General features: G+C 42.4%; 1 protein-coding gene across 1 annotated transcript in view; it reads right to left on the bottom strand.

Moving 5' to 3' along the window:
• The window catches only part of LOC137332786 (amine oxidase [flavin-containing]-like), a 47,844-nt gene that overhangs the window by 11,274 nt on the left and 18,074 nt on the right, over window positions 1-18,496 (bottom strand). The window contains exons 4-12 of the mRNA XM_067996723.1: window positions 16,224-16,328; window positions 14,591-14,682; window positions 13,751-13,892; window positions 12,330-12,479; window positions 11,554-11,713; window positions 9,237-9,333; window positions 6,622-6,675; window positions 4,281-4,338; window positions 2,465-2,562 (exon numbers count right to left, since the gene is read on the bottom strand). Of these exons, the coding sequence (XP_067852824.1) occupies window positions 2,465-2,562; window positions 4,281-4,338; window positions 6,622-6,675; window positions 9,237-9,333; window positions 11,554-11,713; window positions 12,330-12,479; window positions 13,751-13,892; window positions 14,591-14,682; window positions 16,224-16,328 (956 nt within the window). The remainder of the gene's footprint in view (window positions 1-2,464; window positions 2,563-4,280; window positions 4,339-6,621; window positions 6,676-9,236; window positions 9,334-11,553; window positions 11,714-12,329; window positions 12,480-13,750; window positions 13,893-14,590; window positions 14,683-16,223; window positions 16,329-18,496) is intronic.

The raw sequence follows: 18,496 nt of genomic DNA, 5'->3' as shown, positions 1-18,496 counted from the left end.
CCCTTCTGGCACCGGGCTAACGAGGTCAACCTGTCTTTTTAAAAAATCTTTTTTATGGCACGGAAGGAGGCCATTTGGCCCATCGAGTCTGCGCCGGCTCAATGCAAGAGCGATACAGCTAGTCCCATTTCCCTACCCTATTCCTGTAGCCCTGCAAATTTTCTCATTTAAAGTATTTATCCAGTTCCCTTTTGAAGGCCATGATTGAATCTGCCTCCACCACCCTCTCGGGCAGTGCATTCCAGATCCTAACCACTCACTGTGTAAAAACGTTTTTCCTCATGTCACCTTTGGTTCTTTTGCCAATCACCTTAAATCTATGTTCTCTAGTTCTTGACCCTTCCGCCAATGGGAACAGCTTCTCTCTAACTACTCTGTCTAGACCCTTCATGATTTTGAACACCTCTATCAAATCTCCTCGCAACCGTCTCTCTTCCAAGGAGAACAACCCCAGCTTCCCCAGTCTATCCACGTAACTGAAGTCCCTCATCCCTGGAATCATTCTAGTAAATCACTTCTGCACCCTCTCTAAGGCCTTCACATCTTTCCTAAAGTGCGGTGCCCAGAACTGGACACAATATTCGAGTTGTGGCTGAACCAGTGTTTTATAAAGGTTCATCATGACTTCCATACTTTTGTACTCTATGCCTCTATTTATAAAGCCCAGGATCCCGTATGCTTTTTTAACCGCTTTCTCAACCTGCCCTGCCACCTTCAATGATTTGTGCACATATACTCCCAGATCTCTCTGTTCCTGCACCCCTTTTAGAGTTGTGCCCTCTAGTTTATATTGCCTCTCCTCACTCTTCATACCAAAATGTATTACTTCACATTTTTCTGCATGGTTCAGCATGGCACCACATGGCACCACTGAGAGCATCATAGGAGGTACTAAAGAGGCCTCCACCTTCATAACATATTAAATATATTAAGAGTTTTGCATATAGTGTGGACTTCCTATAAGTGGAAAAAGTGCCATATAATCCAATTTTAAAAAAACTTAGTGAGGACTGACAAAAAAAATATATGATCCATGTCTAAATAGACCAGTCCAGAGGCACCAATACACTGGGTCATAAGTCATGGGCATTCCCAGCTCTTACATTACCCCATGCATCCATTTCTCTGAAACACAGCTCCAGGGGATGCCATAGAACTAGGATAACTAGGATAAATGAATTGCTTTAATAAAATCAGAAGCCATATGTTGAAGTCCAGTGAGGCTGTGAGCATGGTGTTGACCCCAATTAGCTGGTATTGTGTAAACAGTGAACAAGAAAGTCAAGACAAAGCACAGCTCTCATCCTTCAGCAAGAACATAGGAACATAGGAACAGGAGTAGGCCATTCAGCCCTCGTGCCTGCTCCGCCATTTGATAAGATCATGGCTGATCTGTGATCTAACTCCATATACCTGCCTTTGGCCCATATCCCTTAATACCTTTGGTTGCCAAAAAGCTATCCATCTCACATTTAAATTTAGCAACTGAGCTAGTATCAATTGCCGTTTGCGGAAGAGAGTTCCAAACTTCTACCACCCTTTGTGTGTAGAAATGTTTTCTAATCTCGCTCCTGAAAGGTCTGGCTCTAATTTTTAGACTGCGTCCCCTACTCCTAGAATCCCCAACCAGTGGAAATAGTTTCTCTCTATCCACCCTATCTGTTCCCCTTAATATCTTATAAACTTCGATTAGATCACCCCTCAACCTTCTAAACTCTAGAGAATACAACCCCAATTTGTGTAATCTCTCCTCGTAACTTAACCCTTGAAGTCCGGGTATCATTCTAGTAAACCTATGCTGCACTCCCTCCAAGGCCAATACGTCCTTCCGAAGGTGCGGTGCCCAGAACGGCTCACAGTACTCCAGGTGCGGTCTAACCAGGGTTTTGTATAGCTGCAGCTTAACTTCTGCCCCCTTGTTCTCTAGTCCTCTAGATGTAAAGGCCAGCATTCCATTAGCCTTATTGATTATTTTCTGCACCTGTTCATGACACTTCAATGATCTATGTACCTGAACCCCTAAGTCCCTTTGGACATCCCCTGTTTTTAACTTTTTACCATTTAGAAAGTACCCTGTTCTATCTTTTTTTGATTCAAAATGAATGACCTCACATTTGCTTACATTGAATTCCATTTGCCACAGTTTTGCCCATTCACCTAATCTATCAATATCCCTTTGTAATTTTATGTTTTCATCTACACTGCTTACAATGCCACCAATCTTTGTGTCATCGGCAAACTTAGATATATGCCTTTCTATGCCTTCATCTAAGTCGTTAATAAATATTGTGAATAATTGAGGCCCCAAGACAGATCCCTGTGGGACTCCACCATTCACATCCTGCCAATGTGAGTACCTACCCATTATCCCTACTCTCTGTTGCCTTTCGCTCAGCCAACTTAAGAAACACTGTGCGCTTTGTTGCAGCTATTATATTTGGAGTAAATATTCACAGGTCCATACCTGCCAAACTGAATAAACGTCCCTGGTGGGAAGTATGCAGTGTAACAGCCACCCGAGTACTGCTCCTCACACCAGTCTTTCTCTTCATAGTGAACAGCCTGGCAACAATAAAGGTTTGTCTTTTAATGATGTATTATTATAATAATAATAGAATTTATCACTCGTTATGTATGGATATACCTTCAAGCCTTATCAATTTCTTTTCTGAGGATGTGGGACACAGTCTCATTTGAAGAATTGTCTGTTGGGGGCCAAGGCTCAGCTGGAGCAGAAACGAAGGGTGACCCTATTACAATGAGAGGGCCAACTAGGAGTAAAATTTATCATTTTAAAAATTGGACTGTCATTAAATAACCATTAGTAACAGTGTCTGGAGCACCCATAATTTATATAAAATGTGAGGCATCGATGAGCTTTGTGCACAGAGTACAGGCTCTTAGTATGTTAGGTGCTTCCTACTTGTACATCCAAGGGCTCATTGCATTGGGTGTGAAGTATGTTTGACAATAGGGGGCTTCCACGCTGGAAGTGCTGTGACATTTCATGGTGCAATATCAGCCCCCTACAGTCTCAGTACACTTCACACAGTCAATCACTCTTGAAGTATTATAAATAAATGTGATTCTGCATTGCCAACAACCCACAAGCAGCATTGAGATGAATGACCAGTTAATCTGCTTTGTGGTGTTAATTGATGATGGAGGGAAGAGTACTCCCTGCTCTTCTTCAAATAGTGACATGAAGCTCTTTAAAATCTACCTGAAAAAACACACTGGGACCCGGGTTAGCATCTCATCCAAAGATTGGAGTTCACAGGGTCAATTGTAGAGAAATGCGAAGTGAAGCCACGAGTTTCCTTATGAGATAGGAGGGGATGGAGTTGGAAGAGTTAGCTCCAGGCTGCTGGGAGCAGATCACCTCCTGTCCTATCAGCCTCGGTGTGTACGTTAAGTGGAAACCAAGAAATACATTAAATAGAAGATGTTTTCTCTGATCTATGCTGAGTCAGCAAGGGTGCTACAATTGGCTGAGAGAAGGTTGGAATAAAAAGCAGCCAGGGCTTATTTTCCTGATGATCTCTGCTAGGAAAGGCGTTTGTAGATATTGGGTGAGGACAGAGTGAAGCTCTGCTGTAATATCCCTGTATCTAATAACTTGTCAACGCTTACTGCCTAGACTTACTCAAGAAGAATGGCAACTTAGATGAGGTGTACTCCAGCAAGAATCAGTGTTTTCAGGAGAAAAGGAGAGGCAACTCAACAAATCCTTCCCCCATATTTGCACATTGACATGTAGCAGACTGACAACTTTCCTTCTCCCTCCCCATTATGCTAATGAGAGGCTTAATGCCTGTTTTAGCACCACTCTGCCAAATTGGGCTGTCCTGAGTGGAGCAGGCATTGTACCTGCTCCGCTCAGGTATTCCAGGCGTGGATGCGGCCTAGCTTGCGGCCGCCACCAAAAAGGTAAGTATATTTTTTTTAAATTCACGTGTAGCCGGGAGAAGCAGAAGTGCACCTCTCAGCTCCACCACACTCCTGCAGGCTGCCGCCCGTGAGTGGCACCCTCTCCCTGTTCTCCTCTCCCACCCCCCCACCCCACCATTCCTAATACTTACCTGAGGGCCACTGCCGATGAGGCAAGCCGCCCGAAATCCGTTTTCGGAGATGGGCGAGCTGCCTGTGGAGGCGCGAAAGGCGCTTGCAGCTGGTCCAAATTATTGAAATGCAACGTATTTTTACCCCATTAACTCATGTCTTCACTACAAACACAAGATGATTGGTTGCCGTGGTGTCTCATAGTACGAGATGCTTACATACAGGGCTTCTTCTGTCTCCAGGACTCGTGCAAAAACCTGGCAGATTCGTTTCTTCCTGCAAGAACAAGATTTGTTTTCATCTCAACAGAAATGTGGCTGGGTTAACAGTGAGGCTCATGGCATGTAATCACAATCTACCGCATGGCAACAGAACTTATGTGGCATATTACTACTGAAGTGTCACATGCTGTATATCACACAGAAGTATTATGGATTAGATATAGATTAAGCTCTGTTCATACTGCTCCATCAACTATTCTCTTTACACAGAGGGTGGTGGGAGTATGTAATTCGCTGCCACAAGGAGTGGTTGGAGCAGATAGCATTGATGCATTTAAGGGGAGGATTGATGCATTCACGAGGGAGAAGGGAATAGAGGGATGGGGAGCAGGGTTGGAAGGGCTAATTAGAGTGGGAGGAGGCTCTTGTGGAGTTTAAACATCAGCATTGACCAGTTGTGCCGAAAGGCTTGTTTCTGTGCTATAGATTCTATGTGATTCGATGCAGGTGAAGCGTAGGTTACATTAACACTATAGTTTTCTCCAATCTTTTAATAAAAACTTCAAAAGAACATGCCATGCTGCACTCGTGCAACATTTCCATTTCCCACATTAGCCATTCGAAAGGTCCCTTTGGACAAGACTGACAATTTAGTGTCAATTTACACTGGGCAGTTCTGAGATATGAACGTATGCCAACATGAACTGAATTAAGACTGCCCTAAATTCATAGAAATATAGGGCCCTTTCGGCCAATAAAGAAAGGAGACTTTCACCCCCTCAGTCCAGACTGGTTTTAAACTCAGGTTACAGGGATGAAAAGATGGGGTAGACCTTGACTTTGTGCGATAGTGTAAAACGGGTGATAGCGCGTCAGCAGCCTGCTTTACATCTCTCCCAAATTATATTTCCACTGACTTCATTGGAAATAAAAATCAAGAGAAATATAAGATGTGCTGCCGACTCGCGATCACCCCTTTTACATTATCGCACAAGTCAAGATCTACCCCAATGTGTTTACCCACTGTACCACCCTGTCCCCCTCTGACTACTTTCCCGTAAAAATATCATCGCTGATTTTCCTCCGTCCACTTGCCTTTCACCAGGCAGAACACACCGAACGTGATTTAAACCTGACCTGATCTGCACTCATTGTATTTCTGGATTCAGGCCATTTTAATAGGTCCAGTGTTTCCTTTGACAGGGCCTTGCACCTGGAAGTGGGGAAGGAAAGTCAGCTGCTACTGAAGGCCAGACAGACCTGCAGCAGGGGAAATAGCCAACAGCTTGAGGGCTTTCAGGCTGCTGACAACAACCCCTGATATGAGGGCACTGGGTAATAGCAGCAAGCTGTCTTCGACAGCACCTCCCAAACCCGCGACCTCTACCACCTAGGAGAACAAGGGCAGCAGGCACATGGGAACAACACCACCTGCACATTCCCCGCCAAGTCACACACCACCCCGACTTGGAAACATATTGCTGTTTCTTCATCGTTGCTGGGTCAAAATCCTGGAACTCCCTACCTAACAGCACTGTGGGAGAACCTTCACCACATGGACTGCAGTGGTTCAAGAAGATGGCTCACCACCACCTTCTCAAGGGCAATTAGGGACGGGCAATAAATGCTGGGCTTGCCACATCCCATGAACGAATGCTGGTGAACCTTCACTGGGACATCTGGCAGGTGGAGACCCAGGAAAATGAGGTGGGAGGTATTGTCATGTCACTCCCACCTACAATTAGAATGCTTGTCCCTGTTGAAGGTGCAAAAGGTTCTGCTCCCCCCTCCTCAGGGAATTCCCTGCACAATTAAAAGGGGGAGGAATCCCCCGTGTCACAGGTCTCCACATCTTTTTTTCTATGATTTACACCCAAGGAATAAGCTTTCCAATGGTACAAAGCAAAGGAAAACCAGCCTTATATTAACAGTACAGGTCCAGATATTAGAGGTAACTTTTAAACTTTGCACCCCCAGTGGGTGAAGCTCTATTTGCACCATTATCTGGAGGGCCAAATCAATTCACTTCTCTTTCATTCACAGAATTAGCTCTGCACCAATGTGAAAACATAACCAGCAGCTATTTTGAACAAAGGATGGAAGCACAGCATGGCGTATCAGTGATGTTTACTGTTTCTCGTATCTGGCTCTGAATAGGAGTTCTATTTAAATACGGAATTCCTACCAAAACAGCTGAGAGCTGTTGAGATTCTCCATGTTAAGCACAGAAATGCTGCAGGAAAATTGCAAACACACTCACACTTTTACATGTCAGGTAGTTTTAAAAGCTATCTTAGATAAGGTTACACAGTATCAGACCAAGCAGCACAACACCCACCTCTCTGCTTTGGTGAGACTGAGCAAGAGTCGAGCCTTCCTAGCCAGTATAAACCTAGAAAAAATAACAGGTCAGGTAATGTAATTACCAGTAACCTAATAATCCAGTTACTGATCTGTAAGAGACGTATGCTATCTAGGACTGTCACATTTCAGGATTTTTTTGACCATTTTCCACAGAAAAGATTTGGGAAAAAGTTACGTTTTAAAACAAAGTGTATTCACAAGTTTTTTTTAAAAACATTAAGACAAAAGGTGGTTAAAATGCTAATGAGCAAGGTTTTTAAGTTGTTTCATCGAAGACCGTAAACAATAAGCAATTCATTAGCCTGTCTCAGTAGTCGATAAACATCCCACACCTGTTGTATTGGGAGGCCTTGGTCCCACAACGCTTGGCAGGGGTTCTCTAGCATAGACCCTTTCGTCGGGTTGTGAACACAAAGATAAAAAACAGAGACAGAGACACACGACATCAATGAGGTTTTTAAACGGAATGCTACAAAGGCAAGCTCTCACCAAGCTCAGAAGGTTAGGGTGCAGGATGGTAGTTAGAAATTAAATTGTTTAAGCGAAGCAAGGCAACCTAGTAATGTGGGATAGTGTAGCGACTTCACTATTGTCTATTATTACGCAAAGACAAATTGTACTGAAAGAATTAAGCAAGTCCAAGCATAACTGTTGCTTTATTTGTTCACTTGCTGCTTGTGAAATAAAATAGCTTAATAATACGTATCTGGCCTCAACTTATGATGTATTTTCTTAGTCCACCTTTGAAGAGGTTGAAGAAGCATGTGTGAGGGCACATGCAAAACACATAATATTCAGTTTGTATGTTAAGAGAAATGTCTTATTACTTCCCTTGGGTTATGCTATTGTAAAAGTAGATATTGGGCAGTGTGAGCCAACTCTGGCACATAAGGGGTATGGGATCCACTTACAGGAAAAACTGAATTTGTAACAGGGACACAGCTAAATAACCATTACCTTCATATGAAACATGGCCAAGATCTCAAACACTTCATCACTAGCACAACTGCTTGCACTCTTAGTAACCAACTCCTTTCCTGTAGTAAGTCTGGTGGGAAATCTTCATCTGCAGAAGGTAATGTGACAGCCTGGCAGTCTGGCAATAAATCTGATTAGCCATACACTCTGCCACAGGATAGCCTGGCATTCCAGACAATAAATCTATCTGGCTATATTTTTTGTAGCATATAGTTTAGCACTCCAGGCAGAATGAAAGATTATTTTAAATTTCCACTCTATGGTTCTTAATTGCATTCCAAGTCTTAATGATGGGGTAGGGTGCAGGATTCGCAGCAGGATTCTCACTGACTTTGGGACTGAGCCAAGTCACAGCTCAGAGTCTATTGGACTCAAACTGACTCTGGGATTAACTAAGTCACAGTCCACAGTCAACATGGTTTGATCCAAGAGTACAGCTCACACGAGAGAATACTGAAATGAAAATATTTTAAGAAAAAGAGCAAGAGAAAAAGCTACTGATGAGAAAAGACCTCTTGGCCCATCAAGCTCATCCCTCTAGTATGTCAGCTCACCCTGCCTAGCATGTTATTGCACTTTGAATGCCCTAATGCCTTTGATTCAACTAGAACAACAACAACAACTTGCATTTATATAGCGCCTTTAATGTAGTAAAACATCCCAAGGCACTTACATGGTACCTTACATGGTAGACCCTTTCAACCATGAAAGACTTTGAGTGCAGAATTTTTTCTCAGATCTGTTTTAAATTAAATTTTCACCAATTTACATTTACATCCTTACATTTTATTGTTCTTTAGCTGCCTCGGCCCTAAGCTCTGGAATTCCCTCCCTAAACCTCTTCACGTTTCTCTCTTCCTTTAAGGCACTTCTTAAAACCTACCTCTTTGACCAAACTTTTGGTCACCTGTCCTAATATCTCCTTATGTGGCCCATTGTCAAATTTTGTATGATAACACTCCTGTAAAGTGCCTTGGGACATTTTACTATATTAAAGGCGCTTTATAAATGCAAGTTATTGTTGTTTACATCTTATTTATCCCATTTAATACTTTATATGAATGATTTAAGAATCTTTGCTGCTGTCGTGGAACTGCACCTGCCAAGAGAAAATATTGGGAAATTTTGAATAGGTTCCCTGATATGTACGGCCAACAGACAAGGCTATGCCAGGAGCTTGATTTCATAATTTGGATCTCATGTATATTCTCTCTAAACAGTAGACCTTAAGCATCTCTAATCTTTCTTCATAGCTCATTCCCATTACACTTCGGTTCACTCTTGTTGCTCTCCTCTGCAACCTCTCCAATGAACGTATTTTCCTTTTGAAGTGTGGCGGCTAGAATTGAACACCATATTCCAAGTAAGACCTGACCTGTTCATTATAAAACTTCAGCATAATCTCTGTAGACTTAAACTCCACTGCTCTGGCTACATATTCCTGCATTTTATCTGCTCTTTAATTACTTCTCCGCATTGTCTTGACATTGAAAGTGATAAGTCTACTGTTACTCCAAGGTACCTTTCAAAGCCTCCCTGTGCTAATTTTGATCATTTTAACATAATATAAGATATTCATGGTGTGCATTTCTTCAGCTCTGTGAACTGTACCCCATAATTGCAGGGTGGGAACCATCGGGCTTGGTGTCATCCAGTGTCATGGAAATAGGCGACTCCTCGTCTTCAATCATCATGGTACCACAATAACCTGTCAGCAGAAAGATAGTTTATTGCAACGCGGGGCCGGAAATGTTTTGTGGACAGGGAAAAGTTTATATGATAAAACACACACCTAACAAATAGTTCAGTGCAATTGTTGCCTTGATGTAGAATGTATCACTGCAGAGAGCCATACTGAAAAAAAATTAACTAAACAAGAAGACTAAAGTTATACTGTTGATAATATTTAAATGACTAGTGGAGCAGCAATGACTGTCCCCAAATTGAGACCCTTTCTCCCTTGAACTATTCTCTGTCCCTTGGCCAAAGGGGTAAACGGGCAGTCTTCTCCTAAGTGTCTACCAATACAGTAGAGTCATTGACCATAGAGAGATTGATGTAAGAGTTATCTACCATGACAACACGCTGTTCAGTACTCCTCCTGTCGCCCAGTAATCTCATTTTTGTCATGCAAGATTCCTCAGAGCAGACCCATGCTCTGCTGCTCTTTGAAGATGGCACCATGGTATATGTTGAGATCTAAAATCAATACTGCCTAACCTGGAGTTGAGCCATAAAGACTGGGAAGGCCCCATGTTCAATCACTGATCTGAGCTGAGTTACTGGATTCTAGCCAGAGTGTCAATAGGGAAGCTACAATTGCCCGCAGTGCCCCTGGGCTAAGGAGGAGAAAAACAATCAAATAGGATCTCGTTTCTGATTGTTGTTGAATGATTCCTGCTGGAAACTGGAACACATCTGGATGTCAATGAGAAGAGGATCAGGTCTAATTCTGATTCCTCCTGTAGTTGAATAATATGCTTACACTATCTGGGCTCCTACAAGAAAAATAGCCCCTGGTGAGGTAAGGGGAAAGGGTGTGGCCTACACTCATTGAGCAGTACCCCAGCGTGTGTCAAATGGCTCAGGAAAGAAAGGGAGAAAAAATTGAAATGAAGAAGGTGTGATGTTCCAGCTTCCATGGACCCAGTGCTTCATAGTGACTAAGAAAACCCAAATCAACAAGTCCACCACAAATATAAAAATACTCAAAATATACACACTTACAAGAATGCTGCCCCTAACTTCCTGTCCATTCCATATGCCCACAACTAAACCACCACTGGCCGCAATACTGGGAAAGGCAGAAAAATGTCATGCCTTTTAGACTAGTATAAACCCAACAATCATACCATGTTTGTGAGCTCTTTTACTTATTGTCCAGTGGGTGGCGCTTTAAGTCAACCAATCCCACATGAAGTGGGAGTTAGTCTGCTGGCTGGTGAAATGAAAACCTCAGGATGGTTACACCAGAATCTTATTACTCTTCAAGAATCGAAGTGACATTGGAACTTTCAGACAGCCAGTATTGCCTCTGCACAATTTTCCTATGGTGTTACCCATTCTCTGTCCAGTATGCCATTTTTCTGCCAGGACCCCACATGAGCAGTAATAGCTTGCCCATGGGTGGATGCTTTATGATAACCAGGGATGCAACAGGGGCTATTGCCACTCATTTCTGATTGCAAAAAATTGTTGCAATGATTAGTGCTAAAATAAAGCCAATAATAGCACATTGTTCAGTACATTTGTTCGACAAAAAAAAACTTCTTAAAAACTGAAGTAATTTCCTCAGCAGGATGAAATTCCAGTCATTTGAGGTCATGGCAGATGGTGTGAGTGGAATTCCCATGTAGTAAAAGCACCTGTGGAGTTACATCACTGTTGTTGCCTGTCCTCCTCTTGTCCTCTAGCAGTGCTCTTCACGTCAGATGTTAAAATGGTGGAGTACTATCACTAAGAAATTAAAATATTCATGTAGATTTTTAAGACTAGAAACAGAGAATAGTTAATGTGCAAATGATGACTACTTTCTATCCGCTCTGTATCTTTTGTATATTAAATTGAAGCCCCATCTGCCTGCTCAGGTGAATGTAAAAAGCCCCATAGCACTATTCAAGGAAGAGTAGAGACTTTTCCCAGTGTCCTGGCCAACATTCCACCCTCAACCAACAGTACCAAAAACAGATTATCTGGTTAACTACTCATTTGCTATTTGTGGAACCTTGCTGTGCATGATTTGGCAGACACATTTGACTATGTAATAACAGTGGCTACACTTCAAAAGTAGTCCATTAGCTGCAAAACTTTAGGATATTTTGTGGACATGAAAGCACTAAATAAATACAAGTTCTTTTTATCTCAGCATGTGCTTTGGTTATGGACTGTGTCTGTCTCTGATCGGGTGCATCTCTCAACAGATACTGACCTTTCTCCCTCCAGAAAGGCCGGTTGTAGTAAACCATGCACTTAATGATGGATCCCATTGGCACACGCTGGATCAATTGGTTTCGCAATGGAGGCACTGGAGGACTGTAGTGAATCTGCTGAGTGAGGGCCGGTGGGATAGCACTGATGACATAATCTGCCTAGAAACCACACAGAAGAAATTAATCAGAACATATTAGCAACCAACAGAGGAAGACTGGAGAGAACACTGTAGAATAATTGTACCATCCTACAAAAGCACCTCGCTAGACCAAAAAACTATATGGCCAAGCCAGGGTGTCCAAAATGGTATGCTTGCTGTAATACTAGTAATGTCATTGTATTTGAACACTCTCTCTTGTAAAGTGACATTTCCCTAACAGGCCTTGATAGTGTATTGATTGTGCAGCACCTATTGCTTTCAACAATAACAACAGCTTAGAGCACCTTTCATGTAAAAAATGTCCCAAGGTGCTTTACAGATAGGCATATGGAAAATGGACACTGAGGTGGAAAAGAAGAGTTTATGAGGGGTAACCAAAAGCTTAGTCAAAAAGCTGAGTTTTGAGGAGGTTTTTGCATTAAAAAAATTAAAGTAAATGCAATTGGCTTTAAAGATTATTAATGGACAGATCCTGACTTTAATACAACAACTATAGCTGGCAAATTGAGTGTGACGTTAGTAATTTTTACAACACAAACAAAGGATTATGGGCTTGATAGATACAGCTGACACCGTGTAGTATAGAATGCACATGTAACCACATGCTCACACACCTCAAATTCCTCTCCATGCAGTGTCTCCACACAGATGGCCCCCTCAGTTTGTTCCACTCTCACCACTGGCCGGTTCAGCTTCACACCATCCTTCATTCGCTCCGCTAAACGCTCACTGATTTGTCCCGAGCCACCAATAAATTTTCTTTCCTGATGAAATGAAAGGTCAATCTCAATGTGCTACACCTTCACAGAAAAATCAAGGTTAAAGGAGTAGCATTAAATACAAACAATAAAGATAAGGTGTGGAATGCTCAGAGTCTGGGACAGAGAACAGGAGAAACTTATTTTACACAGAGGGTTGTGAGGCTGTGGAATGCATTACTGGAGTTAGTGATTGAAACAGAGACAATGTCAACATTTAACAATAGGTTAGACATGGTTGAGGAAAGAAGGATAAGAGGATATGGGAACAGGGTGGGTAGATGGGATTAGGACTCCTCATTTGGAGGTTAAATAGCAACTGATTGGGCCAAAAGACCTGTTACCATGTTGTAATCCTTTGTAATTCTATGTAAAAGGAGGCCAGGACACAGCAATACAGTCACACCCAAAGAAGTGTGTGTCTGCATAACACATTGGGGTAGATCTCGACTTTGTGCGATAATGTAAAACAGATGATAGCAAATTGGCAGCCTGTTTTACATCTCTCCTGATTTTTATTTTCATGAATGGAAATTAATATCAGGAGAGATGTAAAATGGGCTGTTGGCTCGCAGTTATACGTTTTACACTGTGTAAGTGAGTCATGTAACAGTCAACATCTCAGCATCATAAACAATATTTCCTGACCTTCAAGACTAAAAAAACAAGGATATCAAATCAGATGGTTCTTCTAATGATATAATGTAAATATCATTACTCTCTAACTCCAGTAAATGTCAATAATCTAGAAATTACTGCTGGTGATATTAGTAGTCAAATGTTTAATGTGTTTATATAACATTCCTCTGACTGCTTTTTTAAAATAGGAATTAACTCATTTATCTTAAACCAGAACGTTATGTGTTAATTATTTGTATGATACTATCACCAATAGTAATTACTAGATTAATGTTTGAATTTGTAACTTCAGATGTTTTCACATTCCACAGGTTTAGTGTCAGTACAAAGCCAAAACCACTTTGCAGTGACGCTAAAAGTGGAGGGTAAATCGGGTGTGAAGACCTGAATGAACTCTAAAGTGAAGCGGAGTTATAAAGTTATTCCATTTTTATTCGATCTTGGAAAAGAATTTACAATTCTAAGATAAGGAATTTTCATTGTTCAGTTTTAAAAGTGCTCATCAAACACCCTTATTGGATTGAAGGTATCAGTGCAACAAAAAATTAATCAAATCAATCTGATTGAATTCTCTGGGCCTTATTAATTGTCTTAAGTGACAGTCCAAACTGTAAGAGGTAAATATCGGGCTCTCAAACCTGGCCTCCATTGGTGGTAGAAAATATCCGCCTTGTCCCTCCGCACTGTCTCACGTACCACAGAAACCAAAGAGCAGAGACTTCATGAGGCTCTGAAGTGACATTCACGTTGACAAAGAGTTTTGCAAATTCTCTCGCCACACTGCAGGTAAACATACAGAGTAAGGCTACTGGTCAAAGCATACAACAACCCTCCACTGCACTCTACCACCTTCTTTGTCCAATTTTAAAAGGGACCGAATGGTTGGTAAAAATAAAAGAGGGAATTCAAAGCAAAGGAATTAACTCTCTTTTATTTTTACCAACAGTTTCTCTTATAAAATCTCCTACATCCATTATTGTAACTCCACACAGCTGGAGCCCTGGCATTTCATCTCGAATGGGAGGTCTCAATTCCAGCTCAGCTTGTGTTAGCAAGGAGCTATTTAAAAAAAATATGGATTGGTATCTTTTTCCCTGCTGGAGACTGATCGGGATACCTAATCCGGGAATAATTCAATAAAATAGTTTTGAGCGAGCTCTACTCTGCATGTAACCTATGCTATTCCTGATAACGTGAGGCCTTGATCCTGATTGGCATACTGAGATCTTTTATCTTTATGGGTACAAAGTTCATCAAAAAAACTCAGGCTGTTGGAAGAAGTTTGCTAAATCTGGCTGACCTATTGACAAAAGGGAACCCAACTTTCAGGAGGGCAAGACATTGCTCTGCACTCAGCTTGAACAACTCTTAGACAAAGCTTTTCTTGGGCAGTAAATGTTACCGAAATGACTGGTGCTCCTTCTGTTGAGGAGTCAAAGGTTATTGTCACAAACTGATAGGCGTCAGGAGCTACCTACCTTGTCCAGCAAAGTTTGTCAATTAACTCTTTCATAGTCATGTTATCCCACTCCTCTGCACGTTGAGCACTCCAAGGTGCATCCGTAGGAATCTAAAAATATTAAATTAATGATCATTAAAATATACAGACAATATGGGACTGAGTTAGGATACTGTCTCTTCACTTCTAAGATTTGCTTAGAGATTCAGCCCAGAGAGAGGAACAAAGGCCTCCTTTCTCTGGTATATTATCTAAGTTGTAACACTCTTCTTTACTGTCAGGGATAAAAATCCTGCCCAGAGGGAAACTATTTAATTCCAAAATTCCTGGGTTGGGGGAGGGTATAAGTTGGGAATTACACCTTTGCAGGACCAGGAATTTCTGATGTGGCTGAGGTCCTGCTGGAGAAATGCACCGGCCAAAACTCCACTCAGTTTCAGACAGGCTGAAGAAGTGCCTGCCCTCACAATGGCAGCCACATGCAAATGACGGAGTAAGGACAAGATTCTGTAACCTCCGCATACCCATCTCCCCCTCTGAGAATGTGATCCACTGATTAAAAGGCACCATTTGTCAGGAACAATCATCAGCCAATAGGACTTGATTAAAGGGATACTGTTCAAATGAGATTGCTTATGGAGACTTTTGGCCATATCTTGTTACTCTTGAAAAGCATTCTATTTCAACACTAAGCTAGGATCTGAGAACTTCAAAATGAGCTTCCCACTAGAAATCCCACTTTACAGGATTACATAGAATTTACAGCACAGAAACAGGCCACTCCGCCCAACTGGTCTATGCTGGTGTTTATGCTCCTCGCGAGCCTCCCCCCACCCCTACTTCATCTAACCCTATCTGCATATCCTACTATTCCTTCGTCCCCCATCTAATCTATATGCTGGTGGAGGAGGAGGAGGAGGAGAAGGGTGTAAGGGAAAACAGATTAATCAGTCAGCTCCAGAGGAAAGTCAGACCATCTTAACACTACCCATCTAGCAGGAACTATATAATCCAGCTGAACTTTCCAAGAACCTTCCCAGGAACACTGCCTCAGAAGGTTGCACTTTAATCATGCAGCTTTGGAGGAGCTCTGTTGCTGCAAGCAGATCCACAGCACAGACGGCTCTCACCATGGCACAGAATGTGATCTCAGCTGTCAACTTTTACGCCACAGGCTCATTCCAGGGAGCCTCAGGAGGATTTTCAATCTAACTTTCATCAGATTAGCCAATTTGCTGTGAATTCCTCTATAACAGAAGTCACCAATGCCCTCTTTGCTAGAGTATCTCAATTTATACAATTTGACAGTGTGCCCACACAGATGATTGAGTGGGCCATCAAATGTTTCAGAATTGCCAGATTCCCCAGGGTTGTCGGAGCTATTGATTGCACCTTTGGTATTGTGTTCCCCAGATGTAAACCCTCATATTTATATCCAGAAAGATTTCGATCAGCCACCAGGTCACTCAGTCAGCCCAGTACCTGGTTAATGACCAACACAGGTTAGAAGAGCACACCCTCTCGCTTCGCTGACTACATATCCACAGGGCGCTCAAGAAGGGGAGATGTAGGCACTGGCAGACAGTAAAATAAACATATATGACCTTTCCAAAACAGAATACTCTGTTTCTAGAAAGAAGCAAGCTTGTCACCTCCTTTCCCATTTCATCCAAAGTTCTCCAGAGGTTGTTGTAATCCATGTAAGCAATGGGGTTCCACACAGGAGGAAATGGCCCATAAAATGGGTAAGCCCTTCCCTGCAATAGAAGGCGACAATAAATGAAATGGAAACTGCTCATGCTGAACAATTCAATATATGTGTGTCTGGTACTCAAAGATATCTAGTAGAGCACTGAGCATATATCCACTACTCAGAGATGACTGATATGTGCCTACCACTCAGAGATTCCTAATATGAGTGATTACACACCCATTACTCAAACATGTACCTGCTAGGATAACCTGTACTGTGTTGGATATATGCCCGTTACCCAGAGATACACAGTCCTGCTTTGGATATGTATCTATTACTCAGGGATACACAGTACTGTGCTGGTTATACACCATGTTACTCAAGGTTACCCATTACTGTGTTAGATATGCACCTGTTACTCAGGGATACTCAGTACAGCACTGATTATGTACCCAACACTCGGATATACCCAGTACTGCGCTGCTAATGTCTCCATTACGCGAGAGATACCCAGTACTCTGCTAGATATGTATTTCTTACTAAGGGATACACAGTAATGTGCTAAATATGTATCCATTACTCTGAGATTCCCACCACAGCACTAGATATGTACCTGATACTCAGGGATACAGCACTAGATATGTACCTGTTACTCAGGGATACAGCACTAGATATGCACCTGTTACTCAGGGATACAGCACTAGATATGCACCTGTTACTCAGGGATACAGCACTAGATATGCACCTGTTACTCAGGGATACAGCACTAGATATGTACCTGTTACTCAGGGATACAGCACTAGATATGTACCTGTTACTCAGGGATACAGCACTAGATATGTACCTGTTACTCAGGGATACAGCACTAGATATGTACCTGTTACTCAGGGATACAGCATCGAATATGCACCTGTTACTCAGATATAGAGTATTTTGCAATATCCTATTCATATCAACTTCAAATGGTCTCAGATCTATTCTAATGGATAATCATAAAATGGAACTTGAGCTCCTCCAAAGGTTTAGTCAGTAAATTGAACACATGGTATATTCCGAAGCCAGACAGACCAGAATGTCCCAGGTTTAATTCCCAGTCTGTATTGAGTTAGCTGATCTCTAGGACAGCGGTGGTGAACTGCAATTCACTTTGGTGCCACTAGATTAAGGGAGGGGCGGTTTGAATTAGCCAGAGTTTCCTCTCATACTATAGCAAGAGTCTACACCTTCAGGAGAAGAGGGGGAGAACTGATGGGGAGGGGCAACAGATATTTTTAAAATGGAGCTCCATGTGAGCTAAGCAACTCTTTTAACATTTCAGTAACTAGATATAATTTGAAAACATCTTCCTCCTGACTTCCCAAAATGATGGCCTGGTCTGGCAAACATTACGGGGGTGATTTTCGAGATAAGCAGGATCGGTGCAGTCAAGGCCTGAGGCGGACGGGAAGCTATCCAGCCCTCTGCAGCATGAGGCCTTGGAAATTTTAACTCCCAGACCTCATCTACATAATCGGAGGAAGTCTTCCGCACAAACCTGGCAGGAAGAGTTCTGTGGCTGGTGGGTGGGAACGAGATTTTAGACGACAAAAAGCCATCGACAAGGGCCCGATCGAACGGTCCCTGGCACTAAGGTAAATGTTTGAAATGGCGTTCAGAGGGGGAGGGAAGCCTGGGACAAGAGAGGCCTGAGGTTTCCTTGTGAGACCCGGAAGACCATTCCTGCTCCTCCTGACCGATAAGGCAACAGCAATTTTTTTGCATAACTTACCTTTTTTAGCCTCTTCTGGCCCAGGATCCGCTTTCCGACAGGTTTGGCCTGGTTTCCGCTGGGTGGGGGGAGTTAGAATTTCCCCCCACATCTCAAATGTGGAAACATAAATATTTTTTGCCTGGGTGTCCTCGTACATGAAACACAAAAAGTCAACATACAGGTGCAGCAGGTAATCATGGCCTTTATTTCTGGGGGGATGGAGTATAAAAACAGGGAAGTCATGCCACAACTGTACAGGATGCTGGTTAGACCACACCAGTGGAGTACTGCGTACAGTTCTGGTGCCATTATTTAAGGAAGGACATACTTGCATTGGAGGCAGTTCAGAAAAGGTTCACTAGGTTGATTCCGGGTATGGAAGCGTTGTCTTATGAGGAAAGATTGAACAGGTTGGGTCTATGCTCATTGGAGTTTAGAAGAATGAGAGGAGATCTTATTGAAACATACAAGATTCTGAGGGG

The sequence above is a fragment of the Heptranchias perlo genome, chromosome 15 (assembly GCF_035084215.1).
Source record: "Heptranchias perlo isolate sHepPer1 chromosome 15, sHepPer1.hap1, whole genome shotgun sequence".
NCBI classification, from domain to species: domain Eukaryota; kingdom Metazoa; phylum Chordata; class Chondrichthyes; order Hexanchiformes; family Hexanchidae; genus Heptranchias; species Heptranchias perlo.
Note: the sequence above shows the minus strand (reverse complement) of the source record. Positions and strands in the feature narration are given on the sequence as shown.